Source organism: Coniosporium apollinis (assembly GCF_000281105.1).
Source record: "Coniosporium apollinis CBS 100218 chromosome Unknown supercont1.16, whole genome shotgun sequence".
Classification (NCBI taxonomy): Eukaryota; Fungi; Ascomycota; class Dothideomycetes; genus Coniosporium; species Coniosporium apollinis.
Window position 1 is genome coordinate 54,140 of NW_006913278.1, and position 20,799 is coordinate 74,938.

At 53.4% G+C, this 20,799-nt stretch overlaps 7 protein-coding genes across 7 annotated transcripts; 3 read left to right on the plus strand and 4 right to left on the minus strand.

Moving 5' to 3' along the window:
* Positions 1 to 435: 435 nt before the first annotated feature.
* W97_03769 (uncharacterized protein) lies at positions 436 to 1,814 on the plus strand (the record flags this gene model as incomplete). The annotated part of the gene is made up of 9 exons (XM_007781663.1): positions 436 to 569; positions 620 to 690; positions 751 to 785; positions 834 to 922; positions 975 to 1,065; positions 1,120 to 1,249; positions 1,303 to 1,359; positions 1,414 to 1,462; positions 1,553 to 1,814. The coding sequence occupies 9 exons, from the start codon at positions 436 to 438 to the stop codon at positions 1,812 to 1,814; spliced, it is 918 nt and encodes a 305-aa protein (XP_007779853.1).
* An 823-nt stretch (positions 1,815 to 2,637) lies between these two features.
* Positions 2,638 to 3,593, plus strand: W97_03770 (uncharacterized protein; the record flags this gene model as incomplete). The annotated part of the gene is made up of 2 exons (XM_007781664.1): positions 2,638 to 2,988; positions 3,099 to 3,593. 2 exons carry the CDS (start codon positions 2,638 to 2,640, stop codon positions 3,591 to 3,593), a joined length of 846 nt encoding a protein of 281 aa, XP_007779854.1.
* A 394-nt stretch (positions 3,594 to 3,987) lies between these two features.
* Positions 3,988 to 5,663, minus strand: W97_03771 (uncharacterized protein; the record flags this gene model as incomplete). Its single annotated transcript, XM_007781665.1, has 4 exons — positions 3,988 to 4,635; positions 4,700 to 4,987; positions 5,082 to 5,395; positions 5,450 to 5,663. 4 exons carry the CDS (start codon positions 5,661 to 5,663, stop codon positions 3,988 to 3,990), a joined length of 1,464 nt encoding a protein of 487 aa, XP_007779855.1.
* Positions 5,664 to 6,360: 697 nt separating this feature from the next.
* On the minus strand, positions 6,361 to 7,238 carry W97_03772 (bax Inhibitor family protein; the record flags this gene model as incomplete). The annotated part of the gene is made up of 2 exons (XM_007781666.1): positions 6,361 to 6,955; positions 7,009 to 7,238. 2 exons carry the CDS (start codon positions 7,236 to 7,238, stop codon positions 6,361 to 6,363), a joined length of 825 nt encoding a protein of 274 aa, XP_007779856.1.
* Positions 7,239 to 7,794: 556 nt separating this feature from the next.
* Positions 7,795 to 9,486, minus strand: W97_03773 (uncharacterized protein; the record flags this gene model as incomplete). Its single annotated transcript, XM_007781667.1, has 3 exons — positions 7,795 to 7,947; positions 8,001 to 9,127; positions 9,180 to 9,486. 3 exons carry the CDS (start codon positions 9,484 to 9,486, stop codon positions 7,795 to 7,797), a joined length of 1,587 nt encoding a protein of 528 aa, XP_007779857.1.
* Positions 9,487 to 9,898: 412 nt separating this feature from the next.
* W97_03774 (uncharacterized protein) lies at positions 9,899 to 10,720 on the plus strand (the record flags this gene model as incomplete). Its single annotated transcript, XM_007781668.1, has 1 exon — positions 9,899 to 10,720. The coding sequence occupies one exon, from the start codon at positions 9,899 to 9,901 to the stop codon at positions 10,718 to 10,720; it is 822 nt and encodes a 273-aa protein (XP_007779858.1).
* Positions 10,721 to 11,464: 744 nt separating this feature from the next.
* On the minus strand, positions 11,465 to 19,652 carry W97_03775 (uncharacterized protein; the record flags this gene model as incomplete). Its single annotated transcript, XM_007781669.1, has 6 exons — positions 11,465 to 11,662; positions 11,740 to 12,273; positions 12,348 to 15,983; positions 16,113 to 16,463; positions 16,511 to 16,920; positions 16,979 to 19,652. The coding sequence occupies 6 exons, from the start codon at positions 19,650 to 19,652 to the stop codon at positions 11,465 to 11,467; spliced, it is 7,803 nt and encodes a 2,600-aa protein (XP_007779859.1).
* Positions 19,653 to 20,799: the final 1,147 nt, after the last annotated feature.

The window sequence follows — 20,799 nt, forward strand, 5'->3', positions numbered from 1 at the left end:
CACCGTGGCTCGATCGTGGTCACCGTAAGTACCAGTTCGGCGGCTGAACCAGACATGAATTTTGCCTTGTCTACCGTCCCCTTCTACCTGCTCTCTACTACCGGGTTCCTCTTATAACGTGTGCTCTATTTTTCGTCTGAGTATACGTTATTGCATCTGAGAATACGTTCTACACATGGCGCCTCAGGAAGACATCCCTCTGGTCGGTGGTTCTACGCCCAGGTCACCTCCGTGTTACTGATCTTAGCATTCTCTCCCAGTCGGCAACTGTTCTGGGGGTAGGAAGTTCCCTCATCAGCTCTTAGATTGGCAGTGACTTACTGAACCGCATTCTGTGTTTTACAGCTCATCGGCACAAGTACAGCAGCCAAGATCAGCTTGTCAAAGTTCCTGTCCATGCTGACCTGGAGCAGTGTATGTCTTTATACCTGAGCCATGGCTATATGGGTAATTTACTTATACCATGACGACATCAGACTCTGGTGCATTCAGGTTGGTAGCCCCGTCTTCAGCGGTTCCAAGCCGTCTAGGGAGCTGGCTGACGTTTGCCTTCCGCAGCTCATACCTCAGTATGTTCGACGACACTGGTCTTTTCAGCCGGTTGACCAATTGCCTGCAGGATATGGCAAAACTGGCGTCGGAAGAAGACTGACGGTCTGCCGGCACTGATGCTGTTCCTCTGGGTGATGGGTGGGTGCATATTTTGCTATCTATAAAGGGCTATTGTAACTGTTTTGTTGACTCATTTAGCTGTGCCGCCCCTGGGTATATATGCAATCGTTCAAGTAAGCTCGAAAAGCGGCTTCTTAGCCACGGAGGTCTCTAATCGACAGCAGAACTTCAACATCCCGTTGCAGTTGCAGCCGCAGATATTCGGCCTCGAGGCTCTATTCTGCTGGGCTCAGACGCTCATATATGCCCAGTAGGTCTCGCTCTCCGTGCCCCTCACGCTCGTCATGCTAATAGTCAGATAGCGGTTGGAGAACATGGACTGCATCCCTGGTGGCTGTCATCACTGGCATCGCCTGCGCTGGCGTTCAGGTGTTGCTGGTCTTCACGCTTCGAGTACAACCCTTGCCCATTCTAGACCTGTAGGACACCGTTGACGCGAAGGCCCAGGGTCCATATGCAAACGGTATCTCTTGGCCCATCACGACTATTGGCATCATCGCCGCCGTCGTCCTTGCCGCTGGCTTGATACCGCCATACTTCGAGCTGTGGAAAAGGGACTTCCGAGTCATTGGAATTAGTGGGAGACGAAGCTACCCCTTGTGAAGAGAGGAAGCTAACCTGCACTGTCAGACTTTATTTTTCTGACTACGGACTGGTTCGGCGCATTCTTCTCCGCGATGGCTTTGGGTTCGTATTCATTTTACGAGATATTGATGCCGGCTCTTACTGACTCGAGAAAAGTCGCCCAACATACATTTGATGTCATTGGCGGAAGTTCTTATACTATTTGGTAAGTCTTTGTCCCCGCAGTATCACTCCGCGCAGCGTACGAAGGGATGCGGCTTGGCAGCACACCGCATGTGCTAAGGCTACCTCTCAGCATGATCCTCGAGCTTGGGATATTCCTTTCCCACATTCTTTGGCGCTTCCGCACCCGCAAAATCCACCGCGAAGCAAAGCTGGCTGATCTCAGCTACGACGACTACATTGACGAAAAGCGCGGCCTGCCGGCCGCCGATTCGAGCGCTTCATTGGAAAAACTTCCGATACCATCCAATGCAAACGGGGCGGAGACGGATTTGGAAAAAGGGCCGACACAAGTTGTGGCTGTATCAACATCGGAGCAAAAAACGACGCCGTAGATGAAAGAAGAGATCCGTAACAAGGTTGATCATGTTCGCATCCGCGAGGGTTCTACCACAAGCGAGATACTGTGGACCCAGGCAAAGTTCAGGTTCGGTTTCATTGGATAAGAGGATGCGACTCCAATGTGTCATGTCATGCTGTCGGCGTTGGTCTATTTGCATTTGGGTGGTCATCTGAAGCATTTTGTGTCGCGCTGGAAAAGCATACTAGAGTGTCTTCGATGTGGAGTCATCCATCTGAGTATTACGATGGCGGCCTGTGGCCTATACGCATAGTTTCGCGCCGTTGTGTTTTCTGTACAGTTATCTGCCAATCCACTGTGTATCTCATGTCTCTCAAATTTTGTCTTCGATCACCTGCTTTCCCACAGCGCCTCATCAAGCAAGATAGCCATATCGTCGAAACGCGGCTTTAGTACCTCAGTGAACCGGCATCGTTGCTGGGAGAAAGGGCAAGCAGGCTGAAACAGCACAGTTGAGGTCGCCCAAGCACAACTCTAGCCACCAATCCATTTTCAACCGGCTCAAGCGCAGCATGTTCGCCCCACATCTACCCGCCCGAGATACTGGGGCGGCCGGACATGGCAATGTTTTCCCGGTATGGTCAGCTGGGTATCTGGTAGTGGATTGTCTCGCAGCTGACTATCGAAAGACTGCCTAAGCCTCCGGATATCACCTTGACCTGAGGGCTTGGCATCTTACCGCCTAAGCCAGGGTCTTGAGACAACGAGCCTCGGCTGGCAGAATCATCTGTTGTCGGTCCTCAACCATTATCACATTCACTCCGTACACAAGTATCCTCGCTCTCCACACCGCAAACATGTCCTCCCTCCCAAGCCCCTTCATCCCCATCCCCAACCTGCACAACCTCCGCGACATAGGCGGCTACCCCCTCCCCACCGCCCCACCCACTACCGTCCGCAAACGCATCCTCTACCGCTCCGCCGACCGCTCCGCCTGCGCCGCTTCGCCCGAAGGTTCCCAGCAGCTCCACTCGCTCGGCATAACCACCGTCTTCGACCTGCGGAGCAAGCCAGAGCTCGACCGCGCCGGCGGGCCGAAGGAGTTTGAGGGTATACAGCGGATATGGTGCCCTGTGTTCGAGGAAGAGGATTACTCGCCCGAAAACGTCGCGCTTAGGTATCGGGAATATGCGAAACGGGGATCTGAGGTAGACACTGCTCCCCGTTACCTCTACCTGCGCTATTGCTCGCGTCCGATAGCCGTGAGGGAGGGAGAGAGGGAGAGGGGGAGGATAAGCTGACGCCCCAGCGCTAGTAGGGCTTCGTGGCCGCCTACGGCGATATCCTCTCCCACGGCGGGCCAGCCTTCACACGCATTCTGCGCCACCTCGCCGCCCTCCCCACTGACGCGCCGCCAGCCTGCCTCGTCCACTGCACGGCGGGCAAAGACCGCACAGGCGTCTTCTGCGCGCTGCTGCTCTCGCTGCTCGGCGTATCCACCGAAGATGTGGCCGAGGAGTACGCGCTCACGGACGTGGGGCTCGCGGCGCTGAAACCTGTGTTTGTGGAGCGCCTGTTGCAGAGTGAGGCGTTTAGGCAGCTGGGCGAGGAGGCGAGGGAGGGGGTTGAGAGGATGGTAACTGCGAGGAAGGAGAATATGGAGGCGACGCTGGAAATGATACGCGAGAGGTATGGGGAAGCGGAGGGGTATGTTAGGGCTGTGTGTGGGTTGAATGGGGAGGAGGTTGGGAGGTTGCGGGAGGTGATGATGGTGGGTGTTGATGGAGCCGAGGTGGAGAAGCCGGTGCTCTAGGCTTCTCAGCACAAAAGAGAGCGCCCGGTGCAGTACACTAGGGAAGCCCTACTGGAGAACTGTAAGGGTCGAACTTGTTCCTCGGTTGGCATTGACAGTAGCGAGTCGCAGTATAGAACTCTTAGATACAGTATGGAGGATCGACATGGCGCAGTTAGAGTAGACGAGAAGACCCCTTTATTCCTAGAATATACAGTAACAGATGAATCAAAGGGTATCTATGCGTAGGCAAAGACAGCAGCGTTTTTGAACTCCAAACACCCGGCAACATCCAAGCAACCTTTACCAGCTCTACCAATCAGAAAGCGACCTCGAGATCGTAATGCGTACACTGCAGCACCGCCCCCAACCAACTCGATGGCAACACAGCGCGTTTGACGTGCAAGGAGCCAGCTCAAGACGGCTTATCACATCCGATACGCCCCAACAACTCCTTCCTGTCACTGTGGCCAGTAATACTGATTCCGCTCGCTCGTCCCGAGCTTCGCCTATACAGCCTCGTCGACGGACTCATCCTCCTCGCAAAATGCAGCTCCTCCACCCCGACCTCCTCTTCGAGCGGTTGGGCGTACTTCAGCTGCACCGAGGCAGAAGTAGGATGATCGACCTCAAGCTCCTCGATCTCGTCCTCGGACGCCTCGCCCTCGTCGTCGCTCCTCGAGTCGTCGGCGCTAGATCCCTTGAGGACCTTGTACGCGACCCGGACGATCATCCCGAACCAGATAAGCGTGATGACTTGTAGCGCTAGCAGCAGTCCCAGGAACGCCCATCGGATGTTCTCGTTGAAGCAGGTTTCGCCACCGGGGTCGCGGAAGGGCTGCAGCACGTGGCGCAGAACGTCGGAGCCGCCGTCGGAGGAGAGCTTCTCGCCGGTAAGAGAGGAGTAGCAACCGGATGGCATGGTGGCCGGAACGTCGGTGTGGATGGACCAGCAGACGAGGAGGTAGAAGACGTGGCGCGCGACGAACCAGGTGATCATGAAGACGCCGAAAGCGATGTCGCAGGCGGTGGAATAGCTGAGATATTTGAGCATCTTTGCGGCCTAATATAGCATACGATATCAGCAGGCTTCCTCTCTTCAGCAGAATATGTAGGGACAGACTGACCGGTAGGATGATATCCACGACATCCATGATGCACAGTATCACATTTCCGACTTTTGTCTGGTAGAACCCGTAGCTCATAAACATGAGAGCGCTCGTAACGATATGATGCGTAAACATCTGCGCGTAGTCTTTCCGCCGCTCCTCGATGTTGACCACGACGATTTGCTGCAGCCAGAAGGCGAACTGGACAAGGTAATACCACTTGAGTAAGCCGCTCATGCCGCGCGTTGGAAAGTGGGTCCACATCTCGCGCAGATTGAACCAGTATGGAGAGTTGTACATTATGTACTGCCACCATAGTGTCAGCGAATGACTCCAACGCAGCAATTGCCGCCTTTTAAGCCTCGAGTCCGGTTGCCGGGCCGGAAAAGGATCAACATACCATGCCTAACGTCCAGAAGATGGAGTAGTATAGAAACAGCCAAGCCTGCTCGGCGAACCTGACTCTTGCCTTCGGCTTGTCGACGCCGCCCCATCTCGCATATGGCTTCAGGATGTAGTCCATAACCGCGGCGCGGAGGCCTGTAAAGATGACGATCCAGAACGACACAAGCGACAGATCGTCCCAACCTTGCGTGTATTGGCCGGTGGACGGATCGTGGTAGGATAAGGTGAAGAACTTTTGGGTACGTCGTCGCGCGCGAGGGAAGCAGAGGTGTGTTAGGGCGAGGAGTAGAACGAGGTTGATTGAGAGGCCTGGTCTCAAGGTTAGCTCGCTGCTCCTGTGGAGTTTCGCATCTCCCTATGCACCTATCTGATGTTCTACAACCCAGGCGCAGAGCGTGCCCATGAGGGTCTCGCCCTTCCCCTTCCTCTTCTTCGTGGCGCACTCATGTGCGCTACCGTTGGCAGCAAGACTTTCCTGGTATTTCAAGAAACCGTCCTGCGACTGGTAGACACAATTGGCATGTCCATTCTGTAGGTTCTCCTTGCCGTCAAATGGAGAGTCTTGCCGTGCGGCCATGGTTGGAAAGTGTTGAGTGGACAAGGAGCGAACGTCAGTACAATGTGAGCTCAAGCAGCCATTGGTGTTCCCCGTTAAGCGTCAGTAGAGGTCGAAGAGAGCGAACGGGGATCACAGCGAAAGCAACGGCCGCGGTCGTAGGCGTTGTGTGGGTCAAGTCAGGCGGTGTACTTTTGTGTTGTGGGGGAGTCCGCGGCAGAAAGATAGGCAAGAGGATGCAACTCCGGCGGGCAGAAGCGCCAGCGGCTCACCAGGAGCTTTCAATTCCCCCGTAGAACCGGATTGAGTTGCTCTGGTTAGGCAATGGCAGGTTTGAAGGCTGATTGACGGCGGGCGGAGCGCTGGCACTTCCGCTTCTCTTTGTCAACCAAAATTCTTTAAAGACCCTGACAGCTAGCAGGGCCTCTGCCGCTTGGCAGGAGTCGGAGACACTTCGCACTTTGACATCCTTGGCCGAACCGCCTTTCTGGACGGTTGCTCCGATTAAGGTTTCGGCCAGAGTCACAGCATATCATCATGAAGCAGGCTGTCCGAGTCAAGAACTGTTGGAAACCTTGCTAATTTATCTCGCGGCTACAACAATCCCAAAACGCCATTGATTAGCTTTCTGATACCTAAAGCGCCCCTTCGGTCTGAGCTGACCTTGGCGCCATCTCCTATTGCAGTGAACCAGCTTCAGCTCGATTTAGAATGCATCCTAGTTGTTGTTCTGGCTATTGAGAATCCTGAGAATAGCCAGGAACAGGTTGATAATGTCGAGGTAGAGCGAGATAGCCGCGGCGATCTCTTCCTCAACGTGATAGTGTCTCATCACCAGCTGTGTGTCGACCAAGATATATCCGCTGAAGATGAGCGCGGCAATTATGCCGTATCCGAGCTCCACCTTGCTGTTGTGCGGGAAGAACGCAGCCATGAAGCCGAAGATGATCAGGATCCACAGTGCACCGAACAGGTATGGGATCCAGTTGGTGAAGTCATACTTCGTCTGGCAGGCGAAGAGCGTAAGGGCTACGAAGATGGCGAGCGTGAAGACGAGCGCTTCAAGTACGATGCGCGATTCGTAGAAGGACGTGATGACCGAGATGGAGTAGGCTTCAAGCGCCGTGAAGCCGCTGAGGAAGAGTAGGTTCGTGGGATATGACTTGCGCTTCCAGAAGGTGAGGAGCATGAATCCGATCGCTCCGAAGAGCGACACCCACATCAACCATGCGTTTGTCTGAATCCAGTTGCGGTAGCCGTCGCTGAAGAACGAGACAGAGCTGAGGACAGCCGTGGCGAGTAACTGAACGGTCCTGGGAGTTGTTAGCTTCCGCAATGAGGTGAGTCAGTAAGAAGTTGGACATACAGGATGGCGTAGACCTTGCGGATGAACTGCATCCGAATATCGAGTGTAGCCTCAGCTACAACGCCACCAAACTTGAAGTCATCGGGAAGGTTGTCGTCTTCGCTACGCGGTGCTCCAAGCAAGCTGGCACTCGCCGCCTCCGCCTGGTAAGCTGGTGGCGCTTGACTGAAGCTGCTGTCCTCGAAGGAATCACGCTGCGGCACCGGCTGGAACTTGGTATGTGCAGCCATCGTGGAGTAGTCCTTTGGGGGCATACGAGGATGAGTCGGTCGGATGAGTCGGTCGGCTGAGTGTGTGGTAGAAAGAGGGTGTGTAGATTGCGCGGTCGTTTGAGGAGGTGGAGGATGGCAGTCGCGAGTAGTTTTTAAAGCGACGGTAGGTAAGGCGACTGTGTTAATGGTGACGATGATTTGGTGAGGACTGTGAGGCGCGGGGCGTCATGTCACATGATCACATGGAATGCTCCTGAAGACCACCAGACGTCCAAGCCACCGCCACAGCGACAGACCTTGATATCACGAGACATCGCATTCTTTGCCTGTGGCTTTGGTCAAATCCGCTGAGGACGACTCATTCGGGAATCGGATCTCGCACCAAGTTTCAAGTGTTGAGCTGTGTTGACTCGAGGACCAGCCTTTGTGCAGGTACATGGGATAAAAGCGAGGTTGTGTACTCTGAGGCATTGCCCAAGCTTTCCATGAATTCCTTAGATAGGGTATCTTAACATCCGATGAACATGACCCTGCCGGTGCATTGCGAGGGCTTCTCATCCGCTCTCCAAGTACCTCAAGGATGTGAACTACTCGGGGCTGAACCTCGACCCGTTTTACTAATAAGATTCGCGAAGAAGGACGCAAAGTACTCGTTCTCGGCTCTTGGGTCCGTCGGGGAGGTGATGGGCGCCGCTTCTCCTGCAGAGAATCGATTTGCTTCTCGGTCCTGCCGAGGGAGTTCAGTACGTGTAGAAGATTGGGGCGCCCAGTCAATCTCACCTTGAGTCTCTGCAGCATGTCATCGGCGTCCACCTGGATGCCGCCCATATTGAACTGTACAGGACCGATGTGCTCATCCATGGCTCCACTCGCGGTGTCAACGTTCGTAATGAGTGCAGCTGCACCTTTTCGTGCCTCCCGGCCGGTTTTGGATTTGATTTGTTCGTCGTCGGCGCGCAGCTTCTCCAGCACCTCCATCTGGCCAGCCAGAAACGCTTGGTTATCGGTGCACTCCACTTCTATGCCATTGCCATTTCGGGAGTACAGTCCGTCAGCTGGAACACCACCCTGCTCAGGGTCGCGCATGGTGTCTTCGTACATCGCTACGGCGCTTCCTTGTGCGCTCGCATTAGTTTGACCCGCAAGAGCAACTTCTTCGCCGCCATCCTCACCAATGCTGTCAGTCCCAGTCGTCCGTGAATCCTGTATCTGAATTGACCACGCCCTGCTGATGCCCTCTACGTCAAAGCCTTCTCTGCCGGGAAGCGCCCTGATCTTTCCCCAAGAGTCCCAGTTCGGCGGCACCAACACTCTGTCACGGTCGATGATGTTATATTGCAGCCGCTTCTTCTCAAGCGTGCCTTGAATGCCCAGCGACGAATGTATAAGTGTTTGTAGCGAACCAGGCTGCGACAGCATCGTGTATATCAATCCAGCCCCGTGCTTCAGTAAGATCGTTCGTATGTACTGCAGGACAAAGTCGAACTCGTCATCCTTCCAGTTTCGTTCTCTCTCGAGCGTCTCGATTCTGTCTGCGTTCTGACAGACAACGCAGAGAGGTATGCCGAGCGGCTCGTCCCATTCGCCTGGCCCGAGGGGGATCGGTACATTGCCGTAAGCTGTGGCTAATGCAGTGTCAACACCACGGCTGCGTCCTCGCTCCCGACAAATCGCGATATTTTCTTCGAGTGCGTCTTTGCACTTGTCGTCTAGCGAGCTCATGAGAGAGCGCAGAGCCCGTATCCAATCGCGCAGCTGACGTACCCATGCCCACGGCTGGCTCCAGTCAAGCAGTATGACGGCCAGCATGTTCGGTAAGGTGCGAGTGGTAAGCAGAGGCTTGAGGAGTGGTGTAAATGAAGGTGACGAGTCGGTGAGGAGATAGAGTGACAGGCGGGCGAGAGTATCTGTATAGCGTGTCAGAACTCTAGCTGCATGAGCGCTAAGCGATGTCCATACCTTCTTGGTCGGTGTCAAGGACGTCTTGATATGTGTAGCCTAGAGCGAATTGGTTTGCAATGGGGGGTTTCCGGCCACGATCTGGGGGCCGTCGCCGCTTCTCGGGATCTGTGCGTATGGAATCGAGAAAGTCTTTCTGTGTTTCTGGCGTCCCTCCGAGCACGAGTACGCTCTTCTCTGGTAACCTCTTGCCGCTCGAAACGCCATCAAGCATTGAAGACCATAGCTCTTTCTTCGGGGCGTCGCTGCTCTTTGGTCGATCATCGTTCCCTGTTCCTCGATGGGTATATGTGGATGCTCGGGCCATTCTTGCGGGGAATTCACCAAGGCGATTCGCGAGCGGTAAGTGGCGTCGCAACCCTTCAGTAAAGACGGATTTCCTCAGGCGCAGATATCAGCATGTAGAGAACACAGCCTCTTCACGGTGTCTTCACAGTTGACTGGAACTGCTTCGTGTGTTGATGATGGTTTTGGGGTCCGGCTGCCCCAAGCTCTTCGTCGCGTTCGCGTAGGCACGTGAGCGCTCTCTGAAGCGCGACCGGCTGCTCCAGTGCAGGCAGAGCCTCAAATTATCATCAACTGCACAGAATTCAACCATCTCGCAGACTGCACGACTGATTGGCTGACCCTGTCAATGAGAGCCTGCTGGACTGTAATGCGGGACCCATGAAGCAGTTTGAGAAGAATTCCCAACCACCAGCTTCAAATAAACCGCCGGCATGAACACCATCCGCCAAGTTCAAGCGCTGAACAAGCGCGAGCTCGAGGCCGTCGTCAGCCCAGAGGCATCCTGGCACGCCGACTACCGGGACACAGCCTACATCTACATTGGCGGCTTGCCCTTCGATCTCTCAGAAGGCGACATCATCACCATTTTTTCGCAGTTCGGCGAGCCTGTCTTTGTCAACCTGGTGCGGGACAAGGAAACAGGGAAGAGCAAGGGCTTCGCCTTCCTCAAATACGAGGACCAGAGGAGCTGCGACCTGGCCGTCGACAACTTGGGGGGTGCGACGGTGATGGGACGGATATTGAGGGTGGACCACACAAGGTACAAGAAGAAGGACGATGAGGATCTGGGCGACAACACACAAGGTGGGACTGTGAACGGGGACGAGGAAGACAGCCGGAGAAAGAGGAGATCGGACGATGTGGAGAGCGAGAGCGAAGAAGAACAGAGACCCTCGCTCAAGGAAGAGCGGGAACTAGCAGAGCTTATGCGCAACCATGATGACGACGACCCGATGAAGGCATACTTGATCGAGCAGAAGAAGGAGGAGGTGCAAGTGGCATTACAGGCCATCAAGAGGAGGGATCATAAGCGGAAGGACGACAAGCACGGGAAACACCGCCACAAGCACAAGATCAGATCAGATTCGAGAGAGCACCATCGGTGCCGGCGACGTTCGCACTCTAGCGCTGCATCGGATGACCGGAAACGCTCGAGGTCTCGCGACAGAAGGCACCGTGAGAGATCGCGATCTCGGGATAGAGACCGGCGTCACAAGCGGTCAGCGAGTCCGGCCAGGTCTCGTAGGAGATGAGATTTGAGACTCCACGACGAGTAAGCCACTCTACAACATCTCTCTACTGTGTTCACAGGCTCCAGAGAGTTGTTGAATAGAAAATCATTGGTGCAACCATCTTAGTTAGCGATCGACCCACTACCTCACACATAGCTACATGTGCTCTCGATTTAATATTACTCCGGCAGCAATTAGGACTCAGCATGGATTGTCGCACGACGGACGCTTAGCACATCGACCTAAAGAACCGAAAGGTTTGATCTTAAAGAGGCGATCTGGTTGATCTTTGTCTTGACCCGACCGAGCTCCCAGTCAGCACTTGCACATTCTCAGGGTGAAGTATCAGGCCACCCTGATTCACGTCAGCAGTAGGCACTCATGGCTACGAAGAATGTTTGCTTTAGGCAGAACTGCAGCCGTACTGGAGTGTTTCTTGTGTTTCTGGTCGGGAACAGACGCCTAGTCTTCCACTACTGGCACTCAAGGATTGCGCCTGTGACTGTCTCTTACATGCTGGCATTGTTGCCATGCGAAGACCAGACCATGTCACCATGTCGGCTCGGTAGCTTTTATTGTGTGGTACGATTTCACATACCTTCATGCTCACAACAGTAGCAAGGCAGTGGTTAGATATAAGTTAGAGTATTGATCGACATGCTTAAACGCTCCTCTAGTTCCCTCTATGCGTGATATTGCGTTCACTGAGCTCATCACTGTCTCTGTGAACACTCCCACTGGAACTAATCTCGACGTCAGCCACCATCATTCTGCAACTAAACACAAACAACTTACCACTCTTCCCTCTTCATCACCAGTATACAGGACCATCGGCAGAGGCAAGATACACGTCGCTGGCGCGGCAAAATTCTGCGCACCTTCTCTCACCGGATCAACGTGGTCAAGTCTCTTGACGAGCTCGAGCTTCCACTCGCCGAAGCTCCCGATGGTCTTGTTCCAGATCTGTGCGGTGTCAGCGTTCTGTCCTGATCCACATCCACGTGCCGCCGACGGAAAGGACTGAAGAAGAAGCGACCTACATTCACGACGCCCCTCCTATGCCCTGTAAACATCAGCTCCCGCGCCACCCACTCATTTCCCACACCCTCATAAAACGCACACGAATTCACCACATCGTCCGGCTCCTCCGTCTCACAAACCCTCTGGTCGAGCAGCAGCCGTCCATTGAGTGTATACAGCAGAACCCGCGGCCCAGCACACAACATCACATGTCCTGTAACCCCATTAATCCGCGCGCACTGCACCGCCGTGCTCCCATCCCCCCTCTCGAGCTCCCGGATATACTCCGAGCGGTTCAGGTCCCACAGGTAGACCCTCCCATCGGTCGAAGCGGAGAGGAACGTGCTGAAAGAGCGACAGGCCGCGAGCGTAGTAGCGGGGGTGCGATGCCCGAAGAGGCAGATCCGGGGCTGCAGATCGACGGCCTTGCCGGCGGCGGAAATGGTCCAGACGGAAATGACGCAGTCGGTGCCGGCTGTGATGAGAGTTTTGCTGTCGACGAAGGTGGCGCAGGAAATTTGGGATTGGTGGAGGTGCTCGAAGAGGCCAAGGAGCTGGAGTGAGTCGAGTTAGTCGGATGCTGCGGGCAGTGTTGAGATTAGGCACGGGGGGGTTAGATGAGACACACCTTTTTGGAGTCGGCGGCGTAGAACCTCACGCTGCCGTCTGCGAAGCCCCATTCCATGTACCGTTCGTAGTTGGGTGGGATATTGAGCCTGAAGGCTCCGGAGACTAACACTTTGTCATGCTTGGGAGAGTACAGCAGGGATGAGACGCGGTCCTGGCTCTCCGTGAACGATGGTAGTTGGGTCAACGACTCGGCCGCATCGTCAAGCCGTTTGGATCTGATTGGAACATCCTTGCGCTGCGGATGCGATCGTTGAAAGACCTGGTGAGGCGTCTGCCCGAAATTGTGGATGATGCCAATGGTAGCCAGCCGCTCCATCGGGTCATCGATCTGGTCAAGATCCTTAGCACCATGGTAGGAAAGATGATGGAACACGTTCGTTGCCTCGATAGCAGCCTCACCGCTCTGCTTGAACCCAAAGACGAGGTCGATCCACTGGTGCAGATTCTTGCTGACGTACGGGCTCTCGAGCGCCTCCCTGTTCTTCGCGATGAAGATCTCCGGGTCACCTTTAGCCCATGGCGGTAGCTCCACGTCGTCGACCTTACCGCCGGACTGTCTGTTGCCGAAGTTGTAGCCGTTGATGTTCTTCAGAAACTCGGGAAGGTAGAAGAACTCTGGAGTCAGCTCGCGAACGTCAGTCATGCTCTCTCGCGAAGCGAGAAGCCATGTTTTCTCGATGGAGGAGAAAAGTCTATCCGCGTGGTCAAAGTTTCCACCCTGCAGCAGCAGATACGATTGCACAAAAGGCTGAAGTCGAATGAGGTAGGACGTGACAATCATCGCCGAGGAGTAGTGCGTCCCGTAGTGGAAAGGCGGAGAATTGTGGTCGCCCATTTCCGCGAAAGACTTGTAGCGATCCCGGAAATCTGACTCTCTCGATGCAGTTTGACAGCCCATTGGCTTTGACAGATCTCGGAAGGTCCGCTCATTGCTCAGGTCCAGCTCGTCGCTGGTGTAGTCAGCGATTATCCACGGGAAGACAGGATACTGAGTCAGGTCATTGAACGTTCTTCCAGCCATCGTATTGATCAGCATGAGGTAGTGGAAGTTTGAGATCTCCCCCTTGAGCCATTTTCGTGTCGCGGGATTTGAGGACGCTGAGCTGAACACGTTGGCCCACTTGGAGCTAAGCGACTGAGGTGCCTCCTCAGGGTGCCGCAAACTCTCCAACCGCCAGGAGTCCTCCGAGTGCGAGGCAGGTGCCACGCTATTGACGTGCGGCGCTCTATTGATGAGCTTGGCGTAGAGGTCGTTGCGAGTCTGCGGATTGAGTGCCGTAAGCAGATAGCTTCGGCCGTCCGTGAAGAACACCTCGAGAGCCACATCCCGGAACAGAAAGCGGCGTTTCGATATGCTGATGACCTCTGCCCACTTCCAGTGCCTATTGCTCTGTTCATGGTCGGCGACTTGCGGCTTCTTGTTGTTCATCTCTCGACCTGAAATCATCCGGAGATATGGGTCTCGCTCTTCGTTAGGCGCTTGCCATACTCTGACAATCTCACCGTCGGATCGTTGGAAGAAACTATCGAGTAGATACAAAGAGCCCTTGCCTACTATGAGCAGACCTTCAATAGCTTCGAGGCCTACGATCCGAGACATATTACAGACGAGCTGTACTGGATCGTTCGGCTCTAAACTTCTCATGACTTTTCGGTATTTGTCTTCAAAGCCGTCATCATCTACCTGTGGGTCATCAACCATTTCGAAGTCCTCCTCTCCGGCTGACTTGGCAGACAACTGGCTGTTGGAACGCTGTCGGCCTGACTCTAGCACGGTTGCACCCTCGGCATTTTGTGTAGCGACGGGGGTTGCACTGATACCGTTGTTTGACGAAACCCTTTTGATATTGGTATCGAGCTTTGGCTGAGGCTTTGCCGGCACCTCCGAAGTCTTCCGCTTGGGCTGATAATCGGCTTCATCGTGCGAACTATCATCAGGCATTATCCGCATTCTCATCCGGTTGCGCCCTTCTGTCTCGTCTAGTTGCCACCTCGATGGTTCATCCTTGCCAAACAGACCGCAAGGGGCTTGCAGGATCTTGTCAAGCCGTTCGGACCGCGATGCAATGAAGCTCAAGTTGTCCTGCTGGTCTTGAAGCGCACGCTGATGCTTGAGGCGTTCCGAGGTGTGTATGTTCACTCGCCAATGGTTCGTTGAGATCTCGTGACGATGCCATACGTTGTCTACGTTGGCTTCGTCTGCCTGCCATTGCTTCAATCGTTCCCTTCTCCTTGCGACTCTGTCTCGTGCTGTCTCCGAGGTCTTGCGGTTCTCCTGCTCTACAAAGTCCTCCCAAGACTTCGATAGGGTGCCAAAGAAGAGAGCATCAAGATCTTCGCGATGCTCGTCTACCCATCCAAGGAATGTCTCGTTATCAAGCTCTGTCAGCTTCATGAAGCCGAGCGACAGCTTCTTATAATGGCTATTCATCGCCTGGTTGAGGATCTGTGACGTTTCTTCCGGTTTCTGGACAAGGATCATCCGCCAAAAACTGGCGGCAGCGAGTCGAATGCGCTCTTGGGGAACAACAAGCTGTGTATAAAGAAGATAACACAGCAGCCTCAGCAACGTCTCGTCGGCATTGTCCGGTGCGAGAACAATCGTCTGCCAGTAGACTAGTTTGTCCATGAAGGCAACAGTGTCTTGCTCCTGGCCCAGTTCGCCAAGTTCCGACAGGCGCAGAAGCAGGACCCGAAGAAATACAGTACGAATAGACGATATAGCCTGTGTGCAAAGACGCACACCCTTCGTTCGTGCGATATCAGGCCGTTGCAGAAAGTCTAGTAAAGTGCCAATGAAGTCGAGGAGAGGCTCCGCTCCGTCAATGAACCAGCCTTCAAAGACTGCTTCTGCCATGTGTACAGTGTACCGTGCGAGATTGAGGATGATTCTCGGCTCACAAAGCAGATTTTGGTGCAGCTGCATGTAGCTAGTCACTGCCGACATAGCGTGACGAAGGACGTACGTTTCGAAGTGGGCTTGATGTGACTGAGAGCCTGGTGGTACCTTCAAGAAAAGGCCAAATCCGGGGAAATCCTTCCTGTGAAATATCTGGTCCAGGAACACAGCGGTGATGGTTGCTAAGACAGCTTCAGACAGCGGGTCCTCGGTTTGCGAAGAGATTCTACCCGATGCATGCGTCGATATGGCATGCTTTATTCGTGCAGTTGAAGGTGCATGATTGGCTTCTTGCGACGAAATCAGGATGAAAGACGAGCCACGGAGTAGGGGCCCTGGTTTCCGGGATGCTTGGTCTGAATCGCGTTCTACTGTTCTTGTTCGTACTAAAGAGGGCCGATCATCGGCAGGTTCCGATTGTGATGGATGTTTAATGTCTTGCCCTTCGGACGAGGATACCGGACCTCTTGAGTGGAGCTCTGTTGTTGCATTGGTAGGGTCAGAAGCTACGATGACAGGAAACAGGACAAACAGAAGCTCCTGAACATAGCTAGACGAGACCGCAAAGTCGCGAAACTCTTGCGATCGCAAGTGCAGATTAGCGAACACCTCAAGGACAATGTGCAATATCCCGGCATACCCGACGATTTGCTCCTTTGGAAGCGGTTGAAATCCTGCTATATGTGAGCATGTGAAGGTTGTAGAGGCCGAGGCATGCCTACCTGGTGTTAGTCGCTCGATTTTGAGTGACACCGAGCGTAGTCTGCGATGCGTCAATGACGAGTTGTCTGGATGGGCTGGCTGGATGTTCTCTGTACTTCTAGGAACTGTAATGTTCCTCGGCTCTGCTTGATACCTTACAACGACCCTTAGCCCAGTTTCAAGCATGGCCATGAGTGTAGGAACGATCTCCGGGTTTGCCACGCTGGTTTTTCCCTCTTCAAACAACGAGGCCATCAGATTCGGCAAATCGAGATCACGCTCGATCTCGATGGTCGCAACATCAACGCCTATCATTATTGCAAAGCATATTGTCCAGATTGCGGGAATGCTCCACCATGTCTTGAGGCGTTGCTTCATGACGATGAATCCGCCGGTTTTCTCGGCAAACTTCTTAACATAGCTGCTGCCAAGGACCACAAGAAGACGAGCGAGGATCTTGGTACCCAGGACAACAACACGCGGTTCATTCTCAGCGAGCAGATATAGCAACCACTGGCCCTTGGTTAGCATCGCTATCATGAATTCATTAGACGACTCACTTTATTGGTCACTGCTTTGGCAAACTTCCTCAGGTTATTGGTGTTACTACTTTCGCAAAGAAGATCCGTATACATGCCGAGAACTTTGACGCCAAGCTCCTCTCGGGAGTCCTGGGAGATCCCATTGTTTTGATTAGGGCTTTGTGACCGTGGTGAAAGTAGTACAGGGCTGAGTTGAGGTGGTGTCGGTCTATTGCCTATACGAAGGGTGCTGCTCTTCGGGCGTACTGTCCGCCTACCGAAAGCACGACTATCATGTAGAGCGTACGTGACGAATAGCGCAAGTGAGCGGAGAATATCCCCTGAAACGTTACATTCAACAAGAACCTTAAAAGCTTCCAGGAAGTGAGGTAAGACATCCGGTGCGAACGACTCGCCCTTCAGAGCATCCAAGAATCGCTTCACAACACCTGTAGAACTTATTAGCTTTATATTGCCCGGTGAGGACGCACCGAAGGCAAGACCTACGCATCCTTGTCAGTCTTCTTGAGTTGAACAGATGGTGCTTGCTGCCCTTAGCGAAGCTGACGAATTGGCTGTAGTACAACTCCTGAGTATCGGTGGAGGTTCTCCTCCACATGTCAAAGTCAACAAGAAGAACACGGTACGCAAGCGGATTGATGATGGTGGACTCTTCCGGTCTTGCCTCGCAGTACCCGACGAAGCGTAGGATGTCTCTCAACAGCTCGTAGGCAAGTACATCGCGCTCCGCATCGTCCATCTGGGGCTGACCTGGTCTCGGAATCTGCTTGTTGCTGAACATGGACCCGAGTCCTATCTTTTCACTAAGCAGACCAGCCAGAACCGCGTAGCCAGTCTCTTTCTCCATCGCTTCACTGTTCCTCCAGCTACCCTCAACAGACTGGAAGAGCAGATTCACCGCTCGGAGGATCGCATCTTTGCCCTGAGCAACCTTGACCAGCTTCAAGCCAACAGCCGCACACCCTGCTATACGCCAAGATGCGTCATCGAGCGATTGAGGCATGGCAACAACAGGATCACCAAGAAGCAGAGCAACACCACGACTGTGTGTTAGTGCATCGTTGATTGAGGGTACAGCACCGTTGATAACTAGCGGGGAAGCTTTTGTGAGATGTTGTAGGTTCTTAGCGGCCTCTTTCGATAGCGATTTAATCAGCTGCGACTCGTCGATGTTATTACGGTCGTCGTCGTCCATGACCATGCTCGGAGATATGCTAAGAAGTATCCGGTTTTCTGGAACTATGAAGCCAGCTTTGGAATGAATAGCAGAGATAATCTCCGACTTCTCCTCCTTTCCGGGATGCAGAGATTCGTTGAGGATGTTGAGTTGAGCGGAGTCACGGTATGTCTGAAACGACCCAAGACAGTCCTGGAAGTTCCCGTAGTACCGTGGCCCCAGCTTCTGGTGGACAGCAATCACCTCATCAGACAAGGCGTCTTGGAACAAGTGAAAAGAAGCGAGCGACAGCTTCGACGAAACCACGTTGCTTCCGATCCTGGGTGCAAGATCCTGAGGCGTACCAAGAAAGGCCTGAACTGGGGGATACTTGTAGTTAGGGGAGGAGAGAGAAGCAAAACTTTCAGTGCTGCTGTTTGGAATGGGTGGACTAGCAGGATACTGGCACTTCAGCTGCTCAGTAAACTCCCCATTGACGAAGAGAGTTGCACGACTGGAGTTGGTGGCTCTCGCACGTCGATGGACTACAGCGATATGGTACCAGATGCCCGCTTGGAAGACGGTTGACTTGAAGCGGACGCTTGGCCGTTGGGCTGTTATAGACGTCTGAAGGATGAAGTGATGACTATCTTTCTCCAAATAGGCCAGCACGAAGCAGCTTTGAGTGGCATCACATGCTCCGAAGATGGTTGTGTGGCAAGTCAGATCGAACTGATCAATACGGATCCAAGCAGTCATGGTGTATCCTGTACTGGAAGAACCCGGCGGGAATGGCCGTCCAAGATCTCGAAGCTCAATGGAACTGTGCCCATGTAGCGACAGGTCGAATTGTACAAACGGTGGTTGTCGCGATGTCTCTATGTTTTTGAGTAAGAATTCGGCAGCGGCTGCCGATGTACTGGCCTTTCTGAATAATTTATAACCGTCTTCAAGGTTGTTGACTCCGTACGCAGCGAGTGTGTTCGCAACCCCATGAAGGACGGTTTTCTCACTGCTAGGCAACTCTTGATCGAAAACAACCGGTAGTATGCTACTCAGAATGCCTGTTCTGTGGATCATAACCTGATTGTAGGTCGAATGGGAGAGCACTTGCTCGATCGCAACGAGTATAGCTAGGCGCAGCCAACTCGGTGTTGCTGACACTGACTCGGAGCTTACAGCCAGCGTCTGCCAGAAGTTGAAGATCATCGGAATAGTCTCAGGATTCTGCACGACCTCAGTGCCTGAAAGGAACATTCGCAGCCGGGAACGAATCGCGGCTAGTGGATCAGCAATGGCATCATTCTTCTCTGACAAGCTGCTGTTACTCTTGGTAACCTCGTTTCTTGGAGGTACATTCTCACGTTTGCTGTCTAGATTCGAGCTCTCGACACTCTGCCGTATTCTACTGAAGCTGCGGAATATCCGTGATATAGCCTCCTCACCGAGCGCAAGAGCAAGTAGGCAGCTGAAAAACTGCTCTCGGCTGGTTTCATAGTCATCTTCTCCGGAGTGGCTGGTGCCATTGACACCGGTATTCGCCAAACTCTTTTCCAGAGCCAGCCAGCCATTGCCCTCCACTCTTCGCGCAAAGTATCTCCGATTTCCAGGTTGATTGTGCAGCGCTTCTGAAAGTACATCAAGTGTAGCCTTCAGTAGCTCGAAGAACTCTTCCTCCTCGTCCTTGGTCAGAGTCGTGGGGCTGTAGTAGCCCGAGAGGGACTTAAGTACACCTAGTAAAGCCTGGAAACCGTGGAGGCGTCGGAAGGCATTTCTGGCGTGCGAGCGGTTCTCAGAGTCGACTAGACATTGCCGTATCCCGTGAAGACTGTCACAAAGTGACCGTAGCCCATCCTTAGTCGGGCGCTTGTCGGTGGTAATGTGTATATGTGCGGATGTGAGCTTGGCTAGGCACTCGCGAAGCTCCGAATGGGCGGCTTCATCTATTGGAGAGCCGTTGGAGGCTGTGGTTGTCGACCGCTGGCGGCGAGCCTTGTTTTCCATGGCGAACAGCTATCCCAGAGGACGCTACTTGGGAGTAATGCGGACGTGAGCCGTTCATGTCTCGCGAGAGATCAGTCAGCTCAGCAAATGAGGCAGGGAGCTCCTTTACTCGACAAACTTCATGTGTACCCCGTGAGGAAGGAATACTGCGGGGAGGAACGCGGTCATGAAGCGTCGCCTACAGGCGCTAGTCTGTGAGAGAGGGCATATATTTTGGAAGAGCGTAACTAGTGAATGGAGCGCAGCTGTTGCACGTCACGCGGGACACAACAGGCAGCCTGTTCAGGGTGGCTATACAGTGAGAGAGCCCGCGGCATCTACAGACTGTGTTGATAACCTGGTCAGCAGCTCTCGTGTCTCGGTGTCTGGATCCCTGCATCTGATATTCGCTTAGCGCCTAATGACGGGCGCTCACCTCAACTCACCAGATAGAACGCCCGTACGAGTAAGTTCAGTAGGTAAAGTCAAAAGGAATTTGTTAAGCGTGTATTTGTGAAATAAGCATGAGCAAAAGAGAAAAAACATGTCGTTTTGCGCCGTCCGGGAATCTTCAGATTGTCAGCAAGTCGTTCGACTTCTGGCAAGCTCGAATTGAGAACTTACCGAACCCGGTCCTCATGCTTGCACGTTGCCTTAAAGAGACAATTTGTAGTGGAAGGCGTAAATCCTACCAATGGACCAACGGCGCCAATTGGAAAGCTTAGCCAAGTTTGGCAAATAATAACTTTGATCTTGCTTACTGGAAGTCTTTCGAATCACAACGTTGGCTTTCCATGCCTTCGTATAACCATCAGATATCTTACTACTAAGCTGCAGCAACAGGATCTTTTAGCTGAACTGGAACGTAGTATACTTCTCTTTACACTATCATGTTCTATTTCAGTCAGGGTAATCCCTTAGATCTTGAATGTAAGGTCTAGACGGCTCATTCTATCACTAAACACCTTTAAACTGTGTAGAACTTATAGCGAAGGCTAGCTTCCCAATTGGCGCCGTTGGTCCATTGGTAGGATTTACGCCTTCCACTACAAATTGTCTCTTTAAGGCAACGTGCAAGCAAATGCGAAAGCGCTTCGCGCTTTTCGGATCAATTGTCGTGGAGTGAGAGCCATCTGCATCACACCGGATCGTAAAGGGACGGAATCTC